We start from the raw sequence: 22265 nt of genomic DNA on the forward strand, positions 1-22265 counted from the left end.
TCATATTTCCCCTTTACTACATCTGTGGAACAAAAATCATTCAGACTCGTTTTATGAATTGGACCAACTTTTCAACTAAAAGAAAGAATCACAATAATGATTTTATTAATTTTATTAATCTTGTTCAAAATGTCCTTTACAGACACACTGCACCTGTATTTAAATAAAATACATAACACAATAAGAATGTATTGTAGAAAGGTAAAGGGTCAATCAATGCCTCTAAATATGAACACCTTTTGATATTCATGTAGGCTATACCAGATTTAGTTCACATCTGTTACACTTGTGCATCAAGCACACCTCAGGCCACAGGAATACAAATGCCATCACTTATGTGATGGAATATTCAGTAAAATTAAGTCATTTATTAGCATTCGCAATGATGATGTAACTGTACTTAACCTTTGGTTAATGCTTCCTGTGCATCTCAGTGATAAGGCAACAAAGATAAAAAATAAAAATAAAACATTTCTGAATCATGCTAAAAAAGAAACCCCTAAAAAACAAAGATATTCACATGCAACATGCATTATTGTTTTTTCAACACAACATATTTATAACACATTTTTGTTTTACTGGGATTTGAAGACATTTTCAACCATCATTTATAAAGATTGCTTATATGAGAAATCATGTTTAGAGTCGTTAACAATTCACAAAAATCTGAATTGTTAAGACAAGTGTTCACAAATCAGAATGATTTAGCTTTTCGTAGCGTGAATCTTTAGTGTTAATTTCCATTTATAGAACATTTCAAAATTATGACAATAAATGTCACTTATTGCAAATAAAGTTAGCTGGCTTATTTTAATCCAGTGGACTTCTTCATGATCTCTTTTTGCACAGTGCAAATTTCAAGACAGAAAAAACATAGAAGAAAGCTGCAAGAAGAATGTAACGTCATATTCAAACGGATGGAAAAAAACATGACAGATTCAATATCTATACTTACATATTAACATTTAGCATGTCATTAATGGTTAAAAAAATGTCCCAGGCATAAAAGTTTCATTCATTGTATTTTTACCTTTCCAAGAAGAGACACAGTAGCATATCTGCACTTCATGTGCATCACAAAACTGATAAACAATTATAATAGCCGCTGTATTTGTGTGTAGTCAGTGTGAACGTGTCATTCCCAAGCTACATTCTTAAATTCATTGTATTGTGAGATTATATACATTCAACTGTACATTAAACATACATCAAATAAGAGTACAATTACACTTTTCGTTGATTAAAATCAGTCCAAACCTCAATACCGAGAAGGGGGTCTAATACTTTCATGTCCATTAAAAAAAAAAACTGCCAGTGTGGAGACGCCAGAATAAAAGTGGCCAAGCCACAGGAGAAACAGATTAGTTGAGTTAAGTGGTTCGCAGTGCTAAAGCTTGTTCTAGCTCCTGTCTTCGTTGTTGAATCTACATAACAGAAAAAAAACATACATTTGTAAATGAAAAGAGCATTCTGACATACACTTCCTTTGAAAAGTGAAATATCATTTAAATATAACTTTTTTAACTTAACATTTTAAATTGTAGTTTATTCCTGTGACGGCAAAGCTGAACTTTCAGCATCATTACTCCAGTCTTCTATGGAAGCTTGCTTCCGCCACATAATAAAAAACGTAAAATATAATTGCAACTTTTTATCTCACAAAAGTTTTAAAGTCAGAAAGTCAGAATTGCAAGATATAAACTCGCAAATTCTGACTTTTTTTCTCGAGTTTATATCTCACAATTCTGACTTTTTTTCTCACAGTTGCAAAGTTTATATCTCGAAATTCTGAGATAAAAGTCACAATTACCTTTTTATTCAGTGGCGGAAACAACCATCCATAGTCTTTAATGTCACATTATCCTTGAGAAATCATTTTAATATGCTAATTTGCTGTTCAAGACGTTATATTTTTAGGATTATTTGATAAATAGAAAGTATAAAAAGAAAAGCATTTATTTGAAACATTATAGATTTATTCACTGTCACTTTTTTGGGCAATTTTATGCATCCTTGCTGAAAAAAGTATTCATTAAAAAAAAAAATCTTACTGAGCCCAAACCTTTGTATCTAACATGATTCAGTCATGTTCCCCTCACCTTGCAATAGAAGTAGCGACTGACAGCTTCCTGAGACCAGGGCTGGTTATAAAACTCTGCTCTCCTCTCTTCCTCTGGATTACCAGCTGTATCTGTCATCAGCTGCAACCAAAAAAAAATCCAGTCCAGTTCAAACGACCAAAAAAGACCATTTCTTTAAAAGCAGTTACATCATTTCCACCACTAGGTGTAGACATTGTTTAAAAAATGTTCAATGTTTAACTTATACAAACCTAATTTGGACATACATAAAAGATGCATAATGTTTTGATATTTTATATAATAATACAGTATATGACCATGATTTAGAGCAGAGCACATGGTTAACATTCACCTTAAGGTCCCGGTTCTGGGAGCAGATCCAGTCCTGGATGTAGCCTTTGGGGTCTCTGGAGAAGCTGAGCATAAAATCCCTTTGGATCTTAAGTTGATTGATGGACTCGATAGTTTCATGGATCTAAAGGAGAAAAGGTGATGATGTGAATTTCAGCTATGAATGTACATATGTTATGCAGAAACTCATGCCATAGGGTTTATATGGAGACATAATGAGGATATTCAAATGATGAATTATTTATTGACCTTGTTGTCTAGGGATGCGATCTCTTGTTGATTGGCTGTGGACAGCAAGAATCCATTCATCTGACTCTTAAGAGGATCATCAACTTCAACATCAATGTCATAGCAGGCTGTCTTCTTCTGGTCATTTGGATCCACACTGATAAAATAAAAAAATCAAAAAGGCATTTAAAGGAACAGGTCACCTGAATATAAAGATCATGTCATTAGTTACTCCCTCTTATGCCATTTTAAAGCTATATGCTGTTGTTTTTTCGAGTGTAACACAATAATACATGACAACTTATGTTTTTTGTCCTTTTTGGAGCCTCACACAATGAACTTCTGAACCCATTTATAAAAAAATATGTTTTTCTTTTACAGTATACCATACAAAATAACAGCATACAGGTTTGGAACAATATGAGGGTGTGTAAACAACAAAATTAGTTTTTTTGGGAGGTGAATTATCCCTTTAAATTCTAAAGGAAATCAGCCCTCTAAAAGGTACATTCGTGTCACAGGCCTTAAAACTGCTATTGTTTGAGGAAACAATAAATAGAAATACATTGTACATTTTTGACTAATTACCTAATAATATGATTGATCACAATAGGATCAGGCGGCAGCAGCAGGTTGGTCAGTCGCTGAGGGATCTCACAGAACTTTAAACGAGGACAGTCGAAGATCTGGAAAAATCAGGTATGCTTATCAGGCAAAATGTTAACACCAAAATGAAGAGAGTATTTTATATGACAAAAGTATGTCAGTGCCTGCTGGAAATATTTATCACAGTTGATGTACTCCTTTTCATGAGGATCCTGCAGTTTGTTGGTCTTGACGTACTGCCATAATGCCTGGATGATGCAGGAGCGGGTTTGAGTGTGGATGCCAAGGAGACGTGCGAGGCGAGGATCCAACTTAAACTGAGGAGGCTGAAATGCACAATGGATAAATTAAATGAAATAAACGCATTCAGAAATATCTGAACAGAGCGGTACAGTTATAAAACATGCACATATTTACTACAATTTCAATTCAGTATACTTGAGTAGCTGACATAACATGTCCATGACCTTTATTCAACAGCAAGGTTTAAGGTTAAAATGTATGCTACTGTTGAAGAAATTGGGATCAGTAAGACTCTTAAATAAATGCATATTCTATTCACCAAGGATGCATTCAAATGAATGCTGTTCTTTTGACCTTTCTATTCATCAAAGAATCACAGTTTTATTAACATTGATAATAACAAGAAATGTTTTTTTAACATTGATAATGACAAAAGATGTAGCTTGAGCACCAATTCAGCATTTAAAATGATTTCTGAAGGATCATGTGACACTGAAGACTGGAGTAATGATGCTGAAAATTCAGATTTGCCATCACAAGAATAAATAACATTTTAAAATAAATTAAATGAAAAATGTTTCAATTGGATTAAATTATTTTAAAATATAATAATATTTCACAACATTGCTGGGTTTTTTTACTGTTTTTTTTTTTTTTGATAAAATAAATGCAGCCTTGGTGAACATAAGAGACTTATTTCAAAAATAAACTTTTGAAAGGTAGTGTATATACAATATGAGGGAACGTCTACATCTTAGCTGCTGTAAACTATTTATTTTATAATGACTTCACAAGTTCATTTAAATGCTTCTGTGTTGTGACAAAATAATTTTGAAAAATACAAATATTCCATTTAAAAATGATAATCTCACAAAAACTTCATGTATGATAATTATAAAAGATTCAAGAAAAATATAAACTAGTTTTAGATAATGGTTATAGCCTGTGGTTCAGCTAGAAACAGGAAATTGCATGCTAACAACCCAATTGCAGATCTATTTCAGTCTTTTTCACGATTTTAAACTCCATTGTTTAAAAACATAGCTTTAGTTTTCCAACAGATCAAGCTTATTCCCATCAGGATGTAGTTAGCAACGTGAAAATTGCTGTAATTAAATGAGCCATTTACTCACTAGCCACTGTATAGCTACTTTAGTGAATAGAGAAGGGCAATCAAAGTTTTAGGGATTAATGACTCAAATATAGGTGTTAACAGTGCTTTTTAAGATGAAAAAGAGAAGCTAAAGCTATCATTATGCAGATTCATTTCTAACTGGTGTCTTTCTCAATACATTTATTTGGTGCTACACATTTTTGCAAAATAATTGCTACAATAACTTTTATTTGTTTTAAAAAAAAATCAAATTTATTTCAAGGTTTAAATAAGATTTTGAATCCCAGATTTTCAGCACGGTCTCAGACTTTTAGACCCCAGTGTAGATTTTTCACATAGTTGTTATTTAAAGACTTTCACATAAAACCAACTACGGCATAGGAATCGTCTAGTAATAATCCAGCATTCCCGCACGCACCTGGTAATCCAGCATGAGCAAGAGGGTACAGCGCACATTCACATCGCCGGGCCTCTTCACCTGGAAGCCATCGGTCTCCTGGGTTGTAGCGGTGCGGTGCCACTATTAGGATTAAACACATACTCAATCTAAACAAAAGGTCTATAATATATAACTGCGGCACAAGATGTGCACTGCAATTTTAAACAAGATTTTTATATTAGTAGTGTTCGTCTGTGTTGAGAGTGTTTTACCAGGGCATGCAGTTGCTAAGATGTTCTTAGTGGTTGTTAGAGTGTTGCTATGGTGTTCAGAATGATTTTTTTAGCAGGTTGCTATGCAATTGCTAGTTGGTTTCTAGAGTATTCTGGGTAGTTTTAGGTAGTCTCTATGATATTCTTTTCACTTGATATGACTGGGTACTTTCTTTAGTGTTTTCTTCAGTATGTGTGATTTTTGCCCTTTTTATTGCCCACAAGGCGATAATCGTAAATCTGACTTTTCTCAATAAGCAGAGCTACACACCCAACATTAAAGGGATAGTTCATCCAAAAATGAAAATTATCTTATAATTTACTTGCCCTAAAGCCATCCCAGGTGTGTATGACTTTCTTCTTTCAGCCGAACACAATCAGAGTTATATTAAATAATATCCTGGTTCTTCCCAGCTTTGTAATGACATTTGAAGCTTAAAAAAGCACATCCATCCATCCATCATAAAAGTAATCCCACGACTGCAGTAGGTTAATAAATGCGTTCTGAAGTGAAGCAATGGGTTTTTGTAAAGAAAATATCTACACTATTCAATGTCATTACAAAGCTGGGAAGAGCCAGGATATTATTTAATATAACTCTGATTGTGTTCGTCTGAAATAAGTCATATACACCTAGGACGGCTTGAGGGTGAGTAAACTATGGGATAATTTTCATTTTTGGGTGAACTGTCCCTTTAATATTTAAGGTTATGTGTTTGTTCAAATCTGCAACCCTGATTACGAGTAAGTGTTACACCAGTAATATAACTTGCCAGTACATTTTTATTGAGCCACATTAGCGATTGAAAACCTTAACCCTCCCTCCTCATGCGCTGTTTATGCATGCAGAATACATTTAAGCTTGAGAGTGAATAAAATGATTAGGCACTTATGAGATCTCACTTGCATTTTCCCAAAACCATCACATTTCAGCGCTATTTGAAAGACAACATAATGGCAAGGACTCGCAGCTCAACTCAGTTAGCTTTGCTTGACATTGGAGGTGTTTTCAATGCTGTCCTTCTACACAGGTAAATCACTCTTTTTATTACCCGGCTCAATCTGGTGTGTGTTGTGATGAAAACCCACAATCACCAAGGACAATTTAAAGAGCTGCCGAATGAATAAACTCAAATGCGGTGCGTACAGCCAGTTCCAATGGGCCGGAGGCACGAGGGTCACTCCTCGAGAGCCGCAGACCACTTCTGTGAATATGCCTTCCCTAAACCTGAATGTCCCTAACAAAGTGCATATAAATATTAAGTGCGTGAGGCAGCTGGGAAGGCTCCCTTGTGTTATGTAAATGCCTAAATAAATGTGTCTGAATAGCACCTATGCACAATGGTTCCTCCACTAAAATAGAGTAAAACACACTTGCTGAATACAAAGCCTCTCAGAGTTCAGGGTGCTGTAAAAGGTTTTTTAAGTGTTTGTCTTCCGAAATGCATTTCTTTTCTCCCGTTAATGCTGCCCAAAACTCTGTGCTGGCTGCAGTGTCATCACTCCACAGTGTCATGGGCAACTTCTTCATGTAACCTGTTGCTATGGAAACCACTAAGACATGTCTTACATGAAGAATGTTTCACTGAACTTTTCATTATGACATTGACTTTTCTATGGCATTTCAATTCAATGCGTCACACAGTAGAGGACAAGAGATGCTCGTAGACACATTGAAATGTGACGATTTCACTCTGTTACTGTCCTCAACCTTGTTTGAAATGTGAAGAAGACTCTTGGTATTCTCCCATATTACAGTTGTGGTCAGAATTATTGGCATCCCTGGTAAATATGATCAAAGATGGCTGTAAAAATAAATCTGCATTGTTTATTCTTTTGATCTTTCATTTAAAAAAAAAAAAAAAAAAACGCAAAAAGTATGTGTGTGTGTGGGGGGGGGGACGGGGACGGGATGAAATAAATGTTTTTCTCCAAAACACATTGGCCAGAATATTTGCCCCCCCCCAGAATTTTTTATGAGTAAAATATCTCTGAAGTATATTCCCATTAATATAATTTTGTTTTAGCACACCAGGGTGACTAGAAACTTGAAATTGTCAAGCTATGACTTTGTGTTGTGTCCTCATATTTATACTCCTGCGAAACAAGGCGGCCAAATTTCCTTGAATCATCCAGCACAATGAGTAAAATCAAAGAATATAGTTCTGATGTGCAGCAAAAGATTGTTGAGCTTCACTAAATAGAAAGTGGCTGTAAGGAAATAGCTAAAGCACTGAAAATCCCCATTTCCACCATCAGGGCAATAATTAAGAAGTTCCAATCAACTAAAGATGTTTAGAATCTGTCAGGAAGAGGACGTGTGTCTATATTATCTTAATGCATGGTGAGGAGGAGAGTTCGAGTGACCAAAGACTCTCCAAGGATCACAGATGGAGAATTGCAGAGATTACTTGAGTCTTGGGGTCAGAAAGCCACACAAAAAAAGATCAAACAGCTCCTACATCCCCACATGTTGTTTGGGAGTGTTTCAAGAAACATCCTCCTCACTCATCCAAAAACAAACTCCAGCATACTCAGTTGTCAGACATGATTGGACCTTCAAAAGGGCTTTGACTGATATAGGCTTTTCACGTTTATCTGTCAATGAAGAAAGTAAACATAGGGTCAACTGATTTATGAATCATTTTCTCAGAAGCATTCATTTACTGAAAGCTACTAGGGAATCTAGGTAACTAAGTTTATTAAATTCACATTCATTATTGATCTTATGCCTAATACAGGGCCGTAGACAGGGCTTTAAAATCAAAGAGGTCCTAAATTTGAGGTTGTTAGGGAGTTATTATTTCTCTGATATGTGCATTTCAAGATGTTTGAGGGGAAAAAATAGCTTTAAAACCATGTTAACGGGCAGTAGATTATTTGTCAATACCTGCTCTCTCCTCATTTCTCTCAGTCTCCTTATCTTGCCCTGTCTCTTCCCCTCCTAAAGCTGAGCTTTTTATTTAATTTGCTGAAGGCTACAAATTGTATTATATTAACTCTCAATATGTACACATTCATTATTAATCTTGTGCCTAACATGATGAAAACAGCTTTGTTAATTTTTCTTGTCACCTCACAATGACAGTAAACTAATTATTACATTACATGCGTCACGTTACATAGGCAGTTCAAAAATGTTCAAAGTTTCAGTTCAAAATGGCGAAATTAGACAAAAGTTTATTAGTTTGCCTGATTATTTGTGTCATTCGTTTAACATTTATGACCTAAAAAAATGTCAAATATGAAATGTTTAGTTTAGCTACTTACAACTTATCGAGGTGCTCGGCTATAATTCGCGCTCAGCAGCTTCTGTGAACATAAAGCCCGCCTACTTTGATTTGATTGGTCATCTCAAATATTCTGACATTGACGAGCAGTGACAGACCAGTGAGGCTCAGATGAACACACACACACACCCTGAGGGCACCTACTCTAGCCTGTTAGTCCTCTAAAATGTTATATAACATTGAAGAAATGCAGAAATGATTTAGAAACACACAATAGCAGCTACATTTAGAAAAGACCAAAAAAAAAATATATATTTTTTTTACCATCGCTTTGGCGACCCTATGGTGCTGCACCCCTATGCGCCGCATATAGCGCATTCCCACTTTTTGCACCACTGACTGTAATGATTATGAACTTTTTAATAAGCAGGGGAAATTCCCAACTTTAAACAAATAACCATTTACATGTTTAGGACGTTTGTGTTGTAAGACTGTACAGGGACTTCAGATATAAAAACGATGTGTCATTAGGCAATGTTTTCTAAGTAAAATCATTTAATTTCCTATTAAATCTATAGAATGTGTGAGCTTACTAGGGAATACCAATATGGCGGCATGGTGGCTTCACTTTTTATGACGTCATGAGCAATACAGTTAACTTAAATGAAAGGTTAGATTTTTGTGAATATTTTGAACGAAAGATCAAAAGGATAAACAATGCAGATTTATTTTTACAGCAATCTTTGATCATATTTAACAGGGGCGCCAATAATTCTAACCACAACTATAAATGCTTTCAACTTTTGTTAAGACAAATATGGTTTGGCAATGGTTTATTGTTGTATGTCGAGTGAGTTAATGCTCACCTCCACTAAGTGGTTGTCAGGGCCGTATAGATCCTTGTCCAGCTCAATAACAAGGCTCTTAAAGAAAGATGAAAATTTCCTCTTTTGTTTTCCAGGCTAAAGTGCACAGGGAATAAAAGATAAAAAATTAAAGGGACTTAAAAAGGACTAGCAAATTGAATGAAGCCTAAACAAAGATTAGTATCAGCAGAATAATATCTCCAAAAAAAATTAAATTGTTCCATGCAATTAAATTAAGCCTTTTCAGGAAAGAAAAATAATTTGAATAGATTTTTTTCTAGCCTACAAGCTTAAATACATTTTATTATGTATGCTAGATGCAATAAAAAAGACTAAATTGGATTCGGTTATGGTCAATGAAAATTATTCATGCATGGATTAAACAGCAACTGATTGCACGCAATGAAATTAAGTTGTGACAAAATGGTGAGGAATTGTTACATTTGCTCATTTTTCTGACTAACATTTTAAATAATAATAACAACGATCATTCAAGACAAATTAATTCAACACTGCATTATAGAACAGATGGTAAGATTATGAATGCAAACTCAGTGCTTACATCATCCAACAACTTGCCCTCTACACGCAGCTCCCAGGATGCAATGCTGCCCTCTGAGTCTTCTGCGTCAGGTTTAGCAGGGTTGTAAGTGTTTGAAATGTACAATCGCAGCTTCCGCTTTTGCTAGAACAGAAGAGCACATTTTCCATGTCGTAGTTAACTATGAGTTAGTAAAATCTCACTATAAATGTGTACTTTAACTGAAATCACATACCTTCATTGGTCTTTTGAGGGCTTCCTGTATATCCACCCTCTTCCTCATAATGGTTTGGTCAAGTTTGCGCTCAAAGGCCAGGAGGTCCATGTACGCCTGGGACTCTGGCACCAGTTCACGGATCTAATGAAAAGGGATTCAATGCATCACTCATTTTAAATGTTTTCTAAGCAGTTCGAGGTTATTCAACACATAAAGTGTATGGTATAGTACAATATTTTCCCTGAACCATTAACTCTCTGGTTTATTATAAATCTCAGTTATGACTGAAGATGTGGCACTAAAGCTTAGGGCAGTGGTTTTCAGCTGCTTTTGTTTCAGGTCCCAGATTTTGGATATTAAGTGGAAACTCAAAACAGTATTTTTATTGTGCACCAATATAACAAAAAAACATGGGTATATTACCGTTATTATTATATTTATATATGAAATATATTATATGAATGTATTTTTATGCATTTAAAAATTACATTTTTTTTTTAATAATAAATGATAACATTCAATTATAACATTATTGTACTAATAGAATTATTGCATAAATATAGTATATGCAAAATTATTAACAAAGCTGACAACTGAACATTTTGGTTTGACTTTCAATGGTTTCATGCTCAAAAACCCACTGCCTAAAACACATTTTATCCTCAACTGAACTCATATTTAGTGTAATTCTTTTTCTTACCTTAGAATTAGGAAATGATTAAAGGTAAAACTCCATAAGTATTATGAAAAGAGTATTCATATCCTGATTCTGACAATACACTAGTCTATATTTAGCTAAATTCAAGGCCTATATTAAAGCTTTGCGAACTGATCGAACATCAAATGATTTCACCATGTGTTTGCACCACTTTACTAAGTCAATGACAGTTTAACATTCTGATTCTCATTTGTTACTTGTTACTGAAACAAATCATGTATGTCCTTGCGTGATACACAGCAAAATTGTAACTTGACTCTCTCCTGATTTTCACAGTGTTGCATCATTCTCTCCATCCCATGTGACCACCAGTATTTTACAATCACAATGAATTAAGACCTTTTGTCTTGCCTGTAAAAAACCCTACAAAGACATTAGGAGGATTGCCCATTTCAAGAACTACCACCACCTCCAATTCCTGTTATTGTGCGTATCTCATCCCGATGGAGACATTTTACCAAAATAGTCGTGTTCCTGCACACAGCCTACTTCTCCATGCAACCACACACCCTCACATTCCGTGGGAATCAAACCCTTTTCCACTGACAGAAAACACCAAATACACAAGAGAAGTCTTTGTGACACATTGGACTCCTCTTACCCACCCCTTTCACTTTTTTTTACCCCCGGGAAAAAATTAAGAACCTAGTACAATTACCTGTACCGTGCGATCACTCTTGACTTGGCACTGAAAATTAAGAGATGAATAACCAAACACAGACAAACAGATAAAAGCAGCAGTGATGGACCTCACCCGCTGAGGGAGAATCTTGTCTGCCATTTTTCTTCTCTTGGCACTACGGATGGGGGAAAACAGAGAGAAAGAAAGAAAGAAAGAGAGAAAGAGAGAGAGAGAGAGAGAGAGAGAGAGAGAGAGAGAGAAGAGAGAGAGAAAAAGCATGTTACTATGGTGACTGATAGCAGAGTCCACAGGCCATCTGCTGAATAACTGGGACCTATCCAGACGTTTTTCCAGCTGTGTGTGTGTGTAAGTGTGTGTGATCAGAAAGAGAGAGAGAAAGAGAGAGAGAGAGTATAAGAAGAAATAAGACACAGAAAATATGAAAATAACACTATCATAATTATGGGAGAGGTTTCTTGCTGCTTTAACATCTGGCTGTCTCAGTTATTGTAAAGGGGACACATTTCACCCAGGACACGTTCTTGCATTCAAAACTCGAAAGATGTAACAGAATGTCTCGAAACATCTTCATTCATGTAACAAGATGCTGAAAGAACAGCAAGACATGACGGAACAGTCAAATGCACCCCTCTTGCCTGTGTTAACATACCATACAAATGTTTGTCATTTTTACAGAAAGGGACTGTAAAATGCTACAGGAAAACCTATGAACTCTTTAACTGCAAGTTACCGTACCACATACAGTTAAAAAGTGTAAATGGTTTAATGTTGCATTATATCATTTTACTGTAAAATCTGTCAAGATTATGTTTTTTTTATGTTACCATATAATTTACTGGGAAAAACAGTAAGAGGACATTCCCAGAAGTCCCTAGGTGACATCACAGCTGATTATATTTTATTACAATTTGTATTAGTAACGTACATTGATTGTACAGTGATTTGTGTCACAACTGATGTAACTTAGTTAATATTTATTGCATTATTTTATTGTCATATGTGTTACCCTGATAGTGTTTTGTCTTTGTGTGCACTGTATTTTCAAATAACTCTGATTCATCATGTGGCTCTCTGTTTTAATACTTGCGTGAAAAAAGCAGGTAAAAAGCAGATTTTGGTATCACTTAGGGTGTGGTCACACTTGTGGTTCGGTTCGCTTGGTTTGTGACCAAAAAAAAAACAAGTAATAAAAACTCAGTGAGTGTTTTAGCGCAATTTTCTCACGTCATGGGATCACAACACTAAGAGATAGTAAATCTTTTCCTGGATTTTTTTTGTGCGTTCCCGAGATTAGACCTTCCTTAACATAATGCCGAAAACCCGAAGTCTCTAGGTGGTCTGGTTGAGGAGTAGATAGAAGTGCAAGATTGGTGCGCACAGACAGAACAGAAATCATGAGTTAACAATCGCAATTTTGTCCGGTGGAAAATTGCGCTAAAAACATTTAGTCCTGGTCCGCTTAGCGTTCACATTGGCATTTTTAACACCAAACTGAAAGATACCAAACCTAAAGGCACAGGGAAGGGATGTGTCACAACCTGACTGGTCAGCTTTTATGACGTATTTTGAGATTGAACTTGCCTTACATCCAAAACAGTGCTGTGTGCTGGGATAAATGCGCTCGTTGTATGTGCGTAGCCTACATATGATGGTATTCTGACCAGCTGAGAACTTGTAAAGAGCTTAGAAAATGTGTAAAGGAGTCAAAACAGTGGCAGGAATCCCTCCATCACACACACAAATGAAGATCTGCTGCAAAGATCCGCGGTTCTAAAGCCTGTACCGAACTGTGACGGGAAACATCGCGACAATGACGAGAAAAAACAGGTATAATAGAGCATTCTTGTCCTTTTTAGGGTCTTGTCTTCCTGTTTTTGGTTCGTTTACATGTCTTTGGTCCTTGATGCGTTAAGAGTTCATGTGTTCACTTGTTTGGATGGCAGCTTTCACACTTCAAATGAACCACACTAACAGAGCAATCACACCAGAGTTCATTTTAATGAACCAAACATGCCAAGTGTGAACACACCCTTAATGAAATATAGCGTTAAAAGTTGAAAAATATACAGGCACCAATATGTCATCTTGTAGTACTGGAAACATTGTCACAGTGGATTTCAGGCAAATAGAGCTGCCATTTGTTTTACTGTAAATTTAATGAGATATTTTTGTAGAAAAGTGTAGAAAAACAGTTTAAAAAAAACAGTGCAGATCAACAGAAGAACATGTCCTGTGTGAGCAGCCCATAACATTTGGGAAAACTAGATATTTGCGGTCCAAATGTCTGAAAATACAGACTTCTAAAATGTAATTCCCAGCATCAATTTGGACCACAAAATCTGGAGTCAAATCCAGTTGCCGTTTACAGAAAGACGTTCCCAAACATGATGCATATAATTCGTTTTCCACTGACAGACATGCCACACTCCTACGGACACCGAGAGCTCCTCAGGTCCAGAGCCGAGGAGCACATGACCCCTTTGGAGCAGGAAATGCCTGTCCACATTCACATCCACATTCCTCTGGAGAATAAACTTTCTCATGGTCCGACTCGTCCACCCCAAGCCACACTGCTCCTCCGGGAGAGGCTGAGAAGCAGAGTCCGATATGCAGTGGCGGGTGTGAGAGCGAATGCCTCATCACATTTTCTTGATCTACAATTAATGATTAATGCATTTAGGTGGAAAAAAAAATGTGTGTTACTGAACGTAGGGCAACAATAAAAGAGAAAATTCGGAATTAACACAAACAGCATGACAGAAGGGTCATGCAGTCCGCATACACAGCTAAAGAACCGCAAGCGCATGTTCTACTTCACATGCACTGGAACAGGACATTCATCCTCAGGTCATATTGACTATTGTGTCCATTTAGTGAAAGTCATTTTTTATTGGTTTTTACTTTAATCTGTTACCTTAAGTGCACACATGCATTGGGGGAAATATGTCAAGTTTGATGCTTCAAACGGGAACAAACCAATCAGGCAGCGACATGTCCATCACAAACTGTCAAACTAACATGCAGCAGAGTAAACAGCCTACTTGGATCCAATTGCAGGATCTGACTGGGCTTCTCTCATGTCCATCTGTCTCGCGGATATCTCATTTGTTGCTGGAAATCCAAGTGGTTTCCTATAGGTTGATTTGGGGTACCTCTAGTTAGTTACTTAAACAGTAGAGATGCATTATAGATGGAATAATATTGGCCGATATTAAGAGTTTTTTTTTTTCCTGTAACAGTCACTATTGTACACGTGTATATATTAGGGCTGTCAAACGATTAATCGCGATTAATCACATCCAAAATAAAAGTTTGTTTTTACATAATATATGTGTGTGTACGGTGTATAATTATTTTCTATATATAAATACACACACATGCATGTATATATTTAAGAAATATTTGCATGTATATACTGTGTATATATATTTATATTATATATAATTTATATTATATATAAATATTTTATATATAAATAACACATTTTTCTTAAATATATATGCATGTGTGTGTATTTATATATAGAAAATAATTATACTCCATACACACACATATATTATGTAAACACAAACTTTTATTTTGGATGCGATTAATCGCGATTAATCGTTTGACAGCCCTAGTATATATATATTATGCACAATATCTGACTATATTCAAAGGTTTTTTTTAATTAATGCAAATTAATGCAATAATATATTAAATTGATCCAAAGTGACAGTAAAGACACTTATAATGCTACAAAAAAATATTTTAAATAAATGCTGTTTCTTGAACTTTCCATTGATAGAATAATATAATCCTGAAAAAAATGCATCCAATATATCACAAAAATATTAAGTAACACAACAGGTTTTCAATATTAGAAATGTTTCTTGAACACTAACTCAGCATATTAGAATTATTTTTGAAGTAACTGCTGAAAATGAAAATAGTATTTTTTAACACTATTGAATGCAGCCTTGGCGAGTTTAATGGTGAGACTTATTTTTTCTTACTGAAAATGTACACTTTAAAGCCACTAATAATTTAATAAGGCCAAAAATGTAACCTTTATTTCAATATCCACTGAATGAATATCCATAACAATCCATTTTTCATACTGTATGCTATAATGTTTTGATGCCTCACATGTAGCATTGAAAATTATTTTTAGTATTTATTTTTTATTTTTTTATTTAGACAAAATAGTAGATATATTTATATACTTAAGGGCCATTTATCGGTTAACAACCATAACATTAAAATAATATTTGATGCAACTCTAGCTCAGAATGCATTAGGATTAATGTTTTGTATTTTCATAATCAAAGTCTAACATTTGTTAAACCATTTGAATTTTAAACATGATCTGCTGAATTTAGTAAGCTTCCCATCAGTGATCACAACAGACACGCTTACAAGCATAAACAGTTGAAATAAAAACACAAGGACAATAGAGTACAGCAACAAGACAGATGAAAAGCTGAGAAAACTAACAGCAAATTTCAAAAGTCACTTTTATGCCCTTGGGAAGGGAATGCTATTAGCAGGGTTGTTTTAAATGAAAATGAGCAATGTAATCCCTTCACGAAGGTCCCTACCGCACTGCTGTTAGTGAAGTTTAAAGGCGAGCGTGACTTTGAGGACACAATTTTGCCCTTTGTGATCACGTGATCCTGATGCGCATGTAAAACGTTTTTTAAGCAAATGCCACAAAGAGAGCAGTGCGAATCAAACAAGACATAAAGATTCAACATATGATGCTAGGTCTTATTGGCTACAACTCTAATATCTATAAACGAATTTTGAAGTGTCAGTGACATATGTGCCATTTAGTACAGCCTGTACTTGGACATATGAGACAGTAATGCACTGCAGACTTCAGACTTCATTTCAAGTGCTCTGCACTTCTGAGTAGATAGGGAACTGTGATCCTCACTTTTAAAATGCATTAGCTGTAAGTGTGCTTAAGTGATTACTTGTGATAACTGTGGCACTATTAATATTCACCAAGAAATATTTTGGCATTTAATAGCGATCAAAATGTTAGAGTCTAAAGTTAGAGCACCTGAACTAGCCAAACATAATATATTCCAGTCACTAGAGATCAGATCACTACACTTGGTAAGGGCTCCCTGGCGAATTGTAGGAGCAAAGAAAAAGACTATAAAACCTTTAATACAATTTCATACAGGCATAAGAAGTGCATAAAAACCAATACGCCCAGTTTGCCCTCAAGAAAGGCTCTGGAAATACATGTCTATTATTTCTCATCTGTTGTGTGCACATATCTAAAATCAACAGAAAAAGTGAGAGGTCAGAGAACAGTGTCACTCACTTTCTGGGACGGCTCTGGACAGGGGGAGGTTGCACGGGCTGGGTCGGGGCAGGACGTTTTCGGTTGGGGTCGAGGGCTGGGTTAGGCATCCCTGGTCGAATGGGCGGTGTTCCTCCATATGGAGGTCCAGGAGGCCCCATGGGAGCTCCTTGATGGGGCATCCGTGCCCCTGAGGTCATCCCTGGACGCTGTGGGGGTAAAAAAAAAAAAAAAAAAAAAGTAGAGTAAAGGTCAGGTACCAAACCATTTCTTTGTTGAACTCACTTGACGTGTTATAGGAAGTTTACCCCAAATATCTCTGACACACAATACATATGAAGATACATGTGTATTTATTCACAATTAAAGCAAGTTCACATAATACACAAAGACCCTTTTACGCTAAGGCACTACAGGGTGCTGCAATGAACTCCTCCTCCTCCAGTACCCGAAGCTGAATTAGGCCAGGGCCTCTCGCACCTGTGCCTGTCATTTCTGAAGCGACAGCTGCTCGCTCTCTACCGAAACACAGAGGTGCTGGGAAAGTCAGTCAAACGCAGTCTAAACGGCAACTGTGCAAATTGTGATGTCAAATATCTTCTCATTTCATTTAGACCACATACATTGTCCTTTCTGCCATTAGACATTAAACAGGGAATTTCTTTTTTTCTATTTTTCCAATATAAACCTAGACTGATTTGTATTGGGAAAAGTGCTATATAAATAAATCTGAAGGGAATTGAATAGAAATCACAATAATGTACATTTTACAATAAGAATCAATTCGTTAACATTAGTTAATGCAATAGCCAAAATTAAATATGTATATAAATAATAATTTTACAGTATATATTATTCTAGGTTATTGTTCATTTATGCATGAACAAATATGCAACGTTTTTGTTTCACAAATCTGTATAAATTATTATTTAATTAAATTAAATTAAAACATATTTTAACATCATAACATATATACTTACAACATAACATAGAAACAACAGTATATCTAAAACATTAACTAAACATAGATTAATAAATGCTGTAAAATGTTGTTCATTGTTAGTTCATAACACCTAATGAATCAATTAATGTAAAAAATATATATATTTAACCTCATTGTGAAGTGTTACCAGACTGAAAAGAGCAATTTTATGGTTTTTGTCCTGTTATTATTTCTCAGTTTAGTTTGTGCGTTGCAGAGGAGATTTGAGGTCTGTTGTTCATGACTCATAATGGCAGAGTTGCAAAGTCCCTGTGACTCTGGATGTGCACCAAAGTTGTGGAAACATCCAGAACGTGAGCCAACGTCCCCAGCTCCAGTCCTCCCTACAGTGCGGGTACAGTACATCCCTGATGGAGATGATCCCGTATGGTGCGGTGACCCTCACGACCTGATCATCGCTTTCCAAAGCAGGCCAAGCTCCAGGGGTGTCCAGGCCTGGTCCAATCTCAGAACATCTGAGTGAAGAGGCAGTGGGATGTGAACATGTGGACGCAGCGGGAACCAGTGCAGGTCTCTGCCAATCCCTAGCTCTCAAGGTCGCAATGGATGTGTTCAGGGCACAGGAGGAGACTATCACAGAGGATAAGTTACAGAAGAACACTTTCTGGACTTAATAACCATGTCAATCTTTACTAAAAGGGAAAAAAAATATCAATGTGTTTGTAGTGGTGCAACCTGTTAAATAATGAAAAGGTATTTAACTCAAAAACTGATAAACTAAAAACTAAATAAAAAAAATACATAAATAAAAAAATGACAAGGTCAGTTAGCAATCATAGGCCAAGTGATCGTTATTTATAAACCATGGAGATCACCAGAAACCACCCCTAAAGAGCCTGCATTCAACCCCAATCCAGCCATTGTGCTTTCAAATTCATAAATAGCCTTTTCTGGAATATACTACTAATAGAGGATTAGTATGTCTTGAAGGCTGTTTTAGCAATAAGCCTCAAGAAATAATACCTTGTATTTGGTCTGATATCAAATGGCACTTGAATGCAGCTTCAAAATAGTTGCATCACCACCAAAAGTTCTCAAAAGTCTCCATAACCTTTAATTCTTCCACATTTGTAAGCAGTAAACACCCTGAAACGCATACATCAAGTTTGCTTCCACTACATGTTCAGGACTGAATAAAATAACACAGCAGGATTTTTATGTGTGATCTACCCTCAGGGTGTTCCTGATACACACCCTCCTGCACACACACCAAAAGAGCATCCTTTATTTCATACTGGTACTCGTCCCTCAAAATACAAGTATTTCTCATACTTCCAGCGCCGGCGTTTCTCTTTCCTTGTGTATCCTCCTCCATTTGTTAAACACAATAACCTTACATCCTTTCTCCTACACTCTGTCCTCCTCAGCTGTTCCTGTTTTTTTGTTTTTTTTATAATCTAGATAAAAATGAGCAGTAACAACGTCTGCATCTTAGTTCTCCCGTGAGCAGAGCCACAGAGCTATTGACACGCTTCCACTTGCACAAACACGCTCACTCACTCACTCACCACTCCATGGACGAGAAACTCAAACAGTTTACTCTTGGTGGCTTTACGAGCTCCTCCGGCAGAATCCTCCATGTCCATTTATAAAATCCCCAGTCCCTCTTTTGTTTCCTCTATTCCTGGGTACCTCTGCCACTGTGCGCTTCCCTCACTTTTCCTCTCCTCCAAAAGAGAGTGCTCACTCCCTCCTTCTCCTCCCTCTGACGTTCCCTTTCTCCACTCTCTCTCTCTTTTTAAAGCATGTCAGCGTGTGGCCAGAGTCGAGTCTCTCTCTCTCTGTTTTAGTGTAGCTTCCCTCACAGACACTGGGTTGGGAAGGATGGGGGTCTGTGAAGGGGGCTGTCGCTGGACCACCAATGTGTTGGGGAATGCCGCTGAAAATAGTGACACACGGCAAGCAGGACTACCAGACACTGTGCTGTTCCAATGGACAGTTATGTGGCGATAAATTAGTACCTGTGTGATCTCAAAGCTGGTTATTAAGTCCGAGATTTACATCAGAGTAAAGGCTGAATGACTAACCTTACGGAATCTCTGAAATAGTGTTTTTACTAGCAGAGTTTTGAAGAATTGTCTGTGAACTGACGTAATGGGACTGCTTAGATTTTGTCTATACGTAAGCAATTAAAGGGATAGTTCACCCCAAAAAATGTATTCTGTCATCTTTTACATGTCGTTCCAAATCTGTATGGTGTTCTATCTTCTGTGGAACACAAAATATATTTAGAAAAACATGAGGTCCAAACAACATTGGTCCGCAATTAATTTTTCATTGTATGGACAAAAAATACTGAGACATATAGGCTGAGTAAATAATGACAGAAATTTCATTTTTGCATGAACTCTCCCTTTAACCCAAGCACATCTCAAGAGGCTGTTGGATTTAAATATACTGCTAAATCTTTCAGATGGTCCAAACAAACATTAAAAGGATGAGATATTATTGCATGAATAAAATGTTTGTCAACTAATATATATTTTTTTGCAGGTTTGGGGACAAATTGTTCAACCAAAAAAGGAACAATGAGGAAGAGACTGTGATATAAACATCCAAATATCTCAATTATTCATTATAATACCTAAATATGTAAATTGTCATAATTAGCATGGTACTGATTTGCATAAAGTTTTGCACTGTTTGCACCAAGCAAGCACTATTACAAAATATATTACAAAAGCAATTACAAATATTATATAGAAGAGAAAGAACAATATCTTCCTGTAGTAGAAGACCCCCTTTAAGGACCCCCATAAAGGCTAATACAGAAGAGTGGCATTGCCCCATTCAATCAGAGTGAAAGGGGTGCTGCAGAGGGAAAACACAGGTTCTGGGAAGATGTGAGCTCAGTTGTCCAAGTGCACACACAGAAAATGTGCTTAAAAGCTCAATCATTCTCCTATTAATTTCAGTGTGGTTAGATAGCCTACATATTTTCTAGTCATATGGTCTCTTTATGAGAAAGGCACACTGAATAGCCCAGTTCTTGCGCTAAAGGAGTAAAATAATGTGGTATTGCTGAGGGACAGGCCACTGGAATTACAAACTTCAGTATTGCAAACAACACTGTCTGGAAGCACAGACACAATGCAATGCAGATGTTGTGCTAAACAAGGACGTTCATCAGCAGTGTATACAAGTTACATGATACATCAGTATCAAAGCAGCTGGAAGAAGTTTTTAGACAGACTATTGTTGATCATAACCAGATATGGTATTTCTATTCAAAACAGAGCAGTCATATGGATGCAAAAAAAGATGATGCATTCCCTACAAAAAAACAACTGAATGACAAGAGCAATAGTTCAATAGACAGGTGTCAATTAAGCGCGCAGGACTGTTTATAGTCAAATAAGATTGTCAATTATTATCAATGCATAAAAATAGCAAAATTACAACAGACGTCTGAATAGCACTCTCGTTCCAAGAAATAATGAATGCTGAAAACGCATCTGAGATTGAAGCGGATAATGACGCTGTGAGCGATGGCGTTGCATTCATACCTTTCTTTCCATTGCTGCAAGTTTGATGCTCTCAGTTCAGCTGAAGAGGTGAAACCCGTGAATTACACGAGGTCGATGTCCGGCAACTTCTTCGTTGTTCCAGACAGATTTTCGGTTACTCCCCCCTCCCCTGGGAAAGAGCGCTGGATGGAGGGATGCAGGCGAGGAAGGCCCCGTGTCTGTGATTTCAGTCGGGCTCTGGCGGCGGTGAGTGCGGCAGACGCAGCAGCGCAGGCGCGGGGATCGTCCAACACAAGCGATTCAATGAAGGTTTAAGGGAACGTCGTCAAATTACAGGAAAATTGAAGCAATCTGTACATTTCGGCCAGATAACTAAAAATGTACATTATCGTATTAAGAATGAAGGACATTTTCTGTACTCACCACCACCGAGATTAACTAAAATGCACAGTGCAAAAAAAGAGAATCTTTCCTGTGTAAATACTACAAGGTTTTTTAGTGATACTCAAATGTGAGGGCCAAAGAAAGCTGAGGGAGAACCGATGCCTACTTACCTAAACATTAACGCACCCAAATTTCTAAAAATAGCCTATTTTACATTTACATTGCTCACTCACACATTGGCCTATATTAACATATGACCCTGCAAGCTATTTGGATACTTAAACCCCCCTTGATTCACAAATAATATCGAAATGGATTTTGTATGTAACAAAACGTCATACCAAGTGGCATTTATTTCTAAGAAAATAAGCACAAGCACATTTTTTTATATGAATATATAATATAAATATATGAAGAGTTCAGATGCAAAAGCCTCTAAGTGCCATCTGAAAATTTCTTCTAGAATGGTTATTTTTTATCAAGCTCGTATTAAGTTCAGTAATTTCACTTCAATGACAATTTAAGTGAAATTACTGAACTTAAATATACAAGCTTGATAAAAATGACCATTCTAGAAGAAAATTTCAGATGGAACTTGGAGGCTTTTGCATCTGAACTCTTCATAT

At 36.3% G+C, this 22265-nt stretch overlaps 1 protein-coding gene across 4 annotated transcripts; it reads right to left on the reverse strand.

The window, feature by feature from the left end:
- Positions 1-83: 83 nt before the first annotated feature.
- On the reverse strand, positions 84-21517 carry smarcd3a (SWI/SNF related BAF chromatin remodeling complex subunit D3a). 4 transcript variants are annotated; one of them, XM_079875573.1, is made up of 14 exons: positions 21295-21517; positions 16807-16994; positions 14531-14620; positions 11601-11643; positions 10147-10269; positions 9933-10055; positions 9371-9466; positions 5042-5143; positions 3431-3592; positions 3249-3346; positions 2682-2817; positions 2434-2556; positions 2100-2201; positions 84-1424 (listed from the first exon to the last, which is right to left on the reverse strand). In XM_079875573.1, the coding sequence occupies exons 1-14, from the start codon at positions 21304-21306 to the stop codon at positions 1371-1373; spliced, it is 1452 nt and encodes a 483-aa protein (XP_079731699.1). In that variant the 5' UTR covers positions 21307-21517; the 3' UTR covers positions 84-1370. The 4 variants fall into 4 exon arrangements, with proteins under 4 accessions (XP_079731699.1, XP_079731698.1, XP_079731701.1 ...); XM_079875572.1 differs by lacking the exon at positions 21295-21517 and adding an exon at positions 19297-19562; XM_079875575.1 differs by lacking the exon at positions 14531-14620.
- Between the last annotated feature and the right edge of the window lie 748 nt (positions 21518-22265).

This window comes from Squalius cephalus, assembly GCF_949319135.1.
Source record: "Squalius cephalus genome assembly, chromosome: 7".
Taxonomy (NCBI): domain Eukaryota; kingdom Metazoa; phylum Chordata; class Actinopteri; order Cypriniformes; family Leuciscidae; genus Squalius; species Squalius cephalus.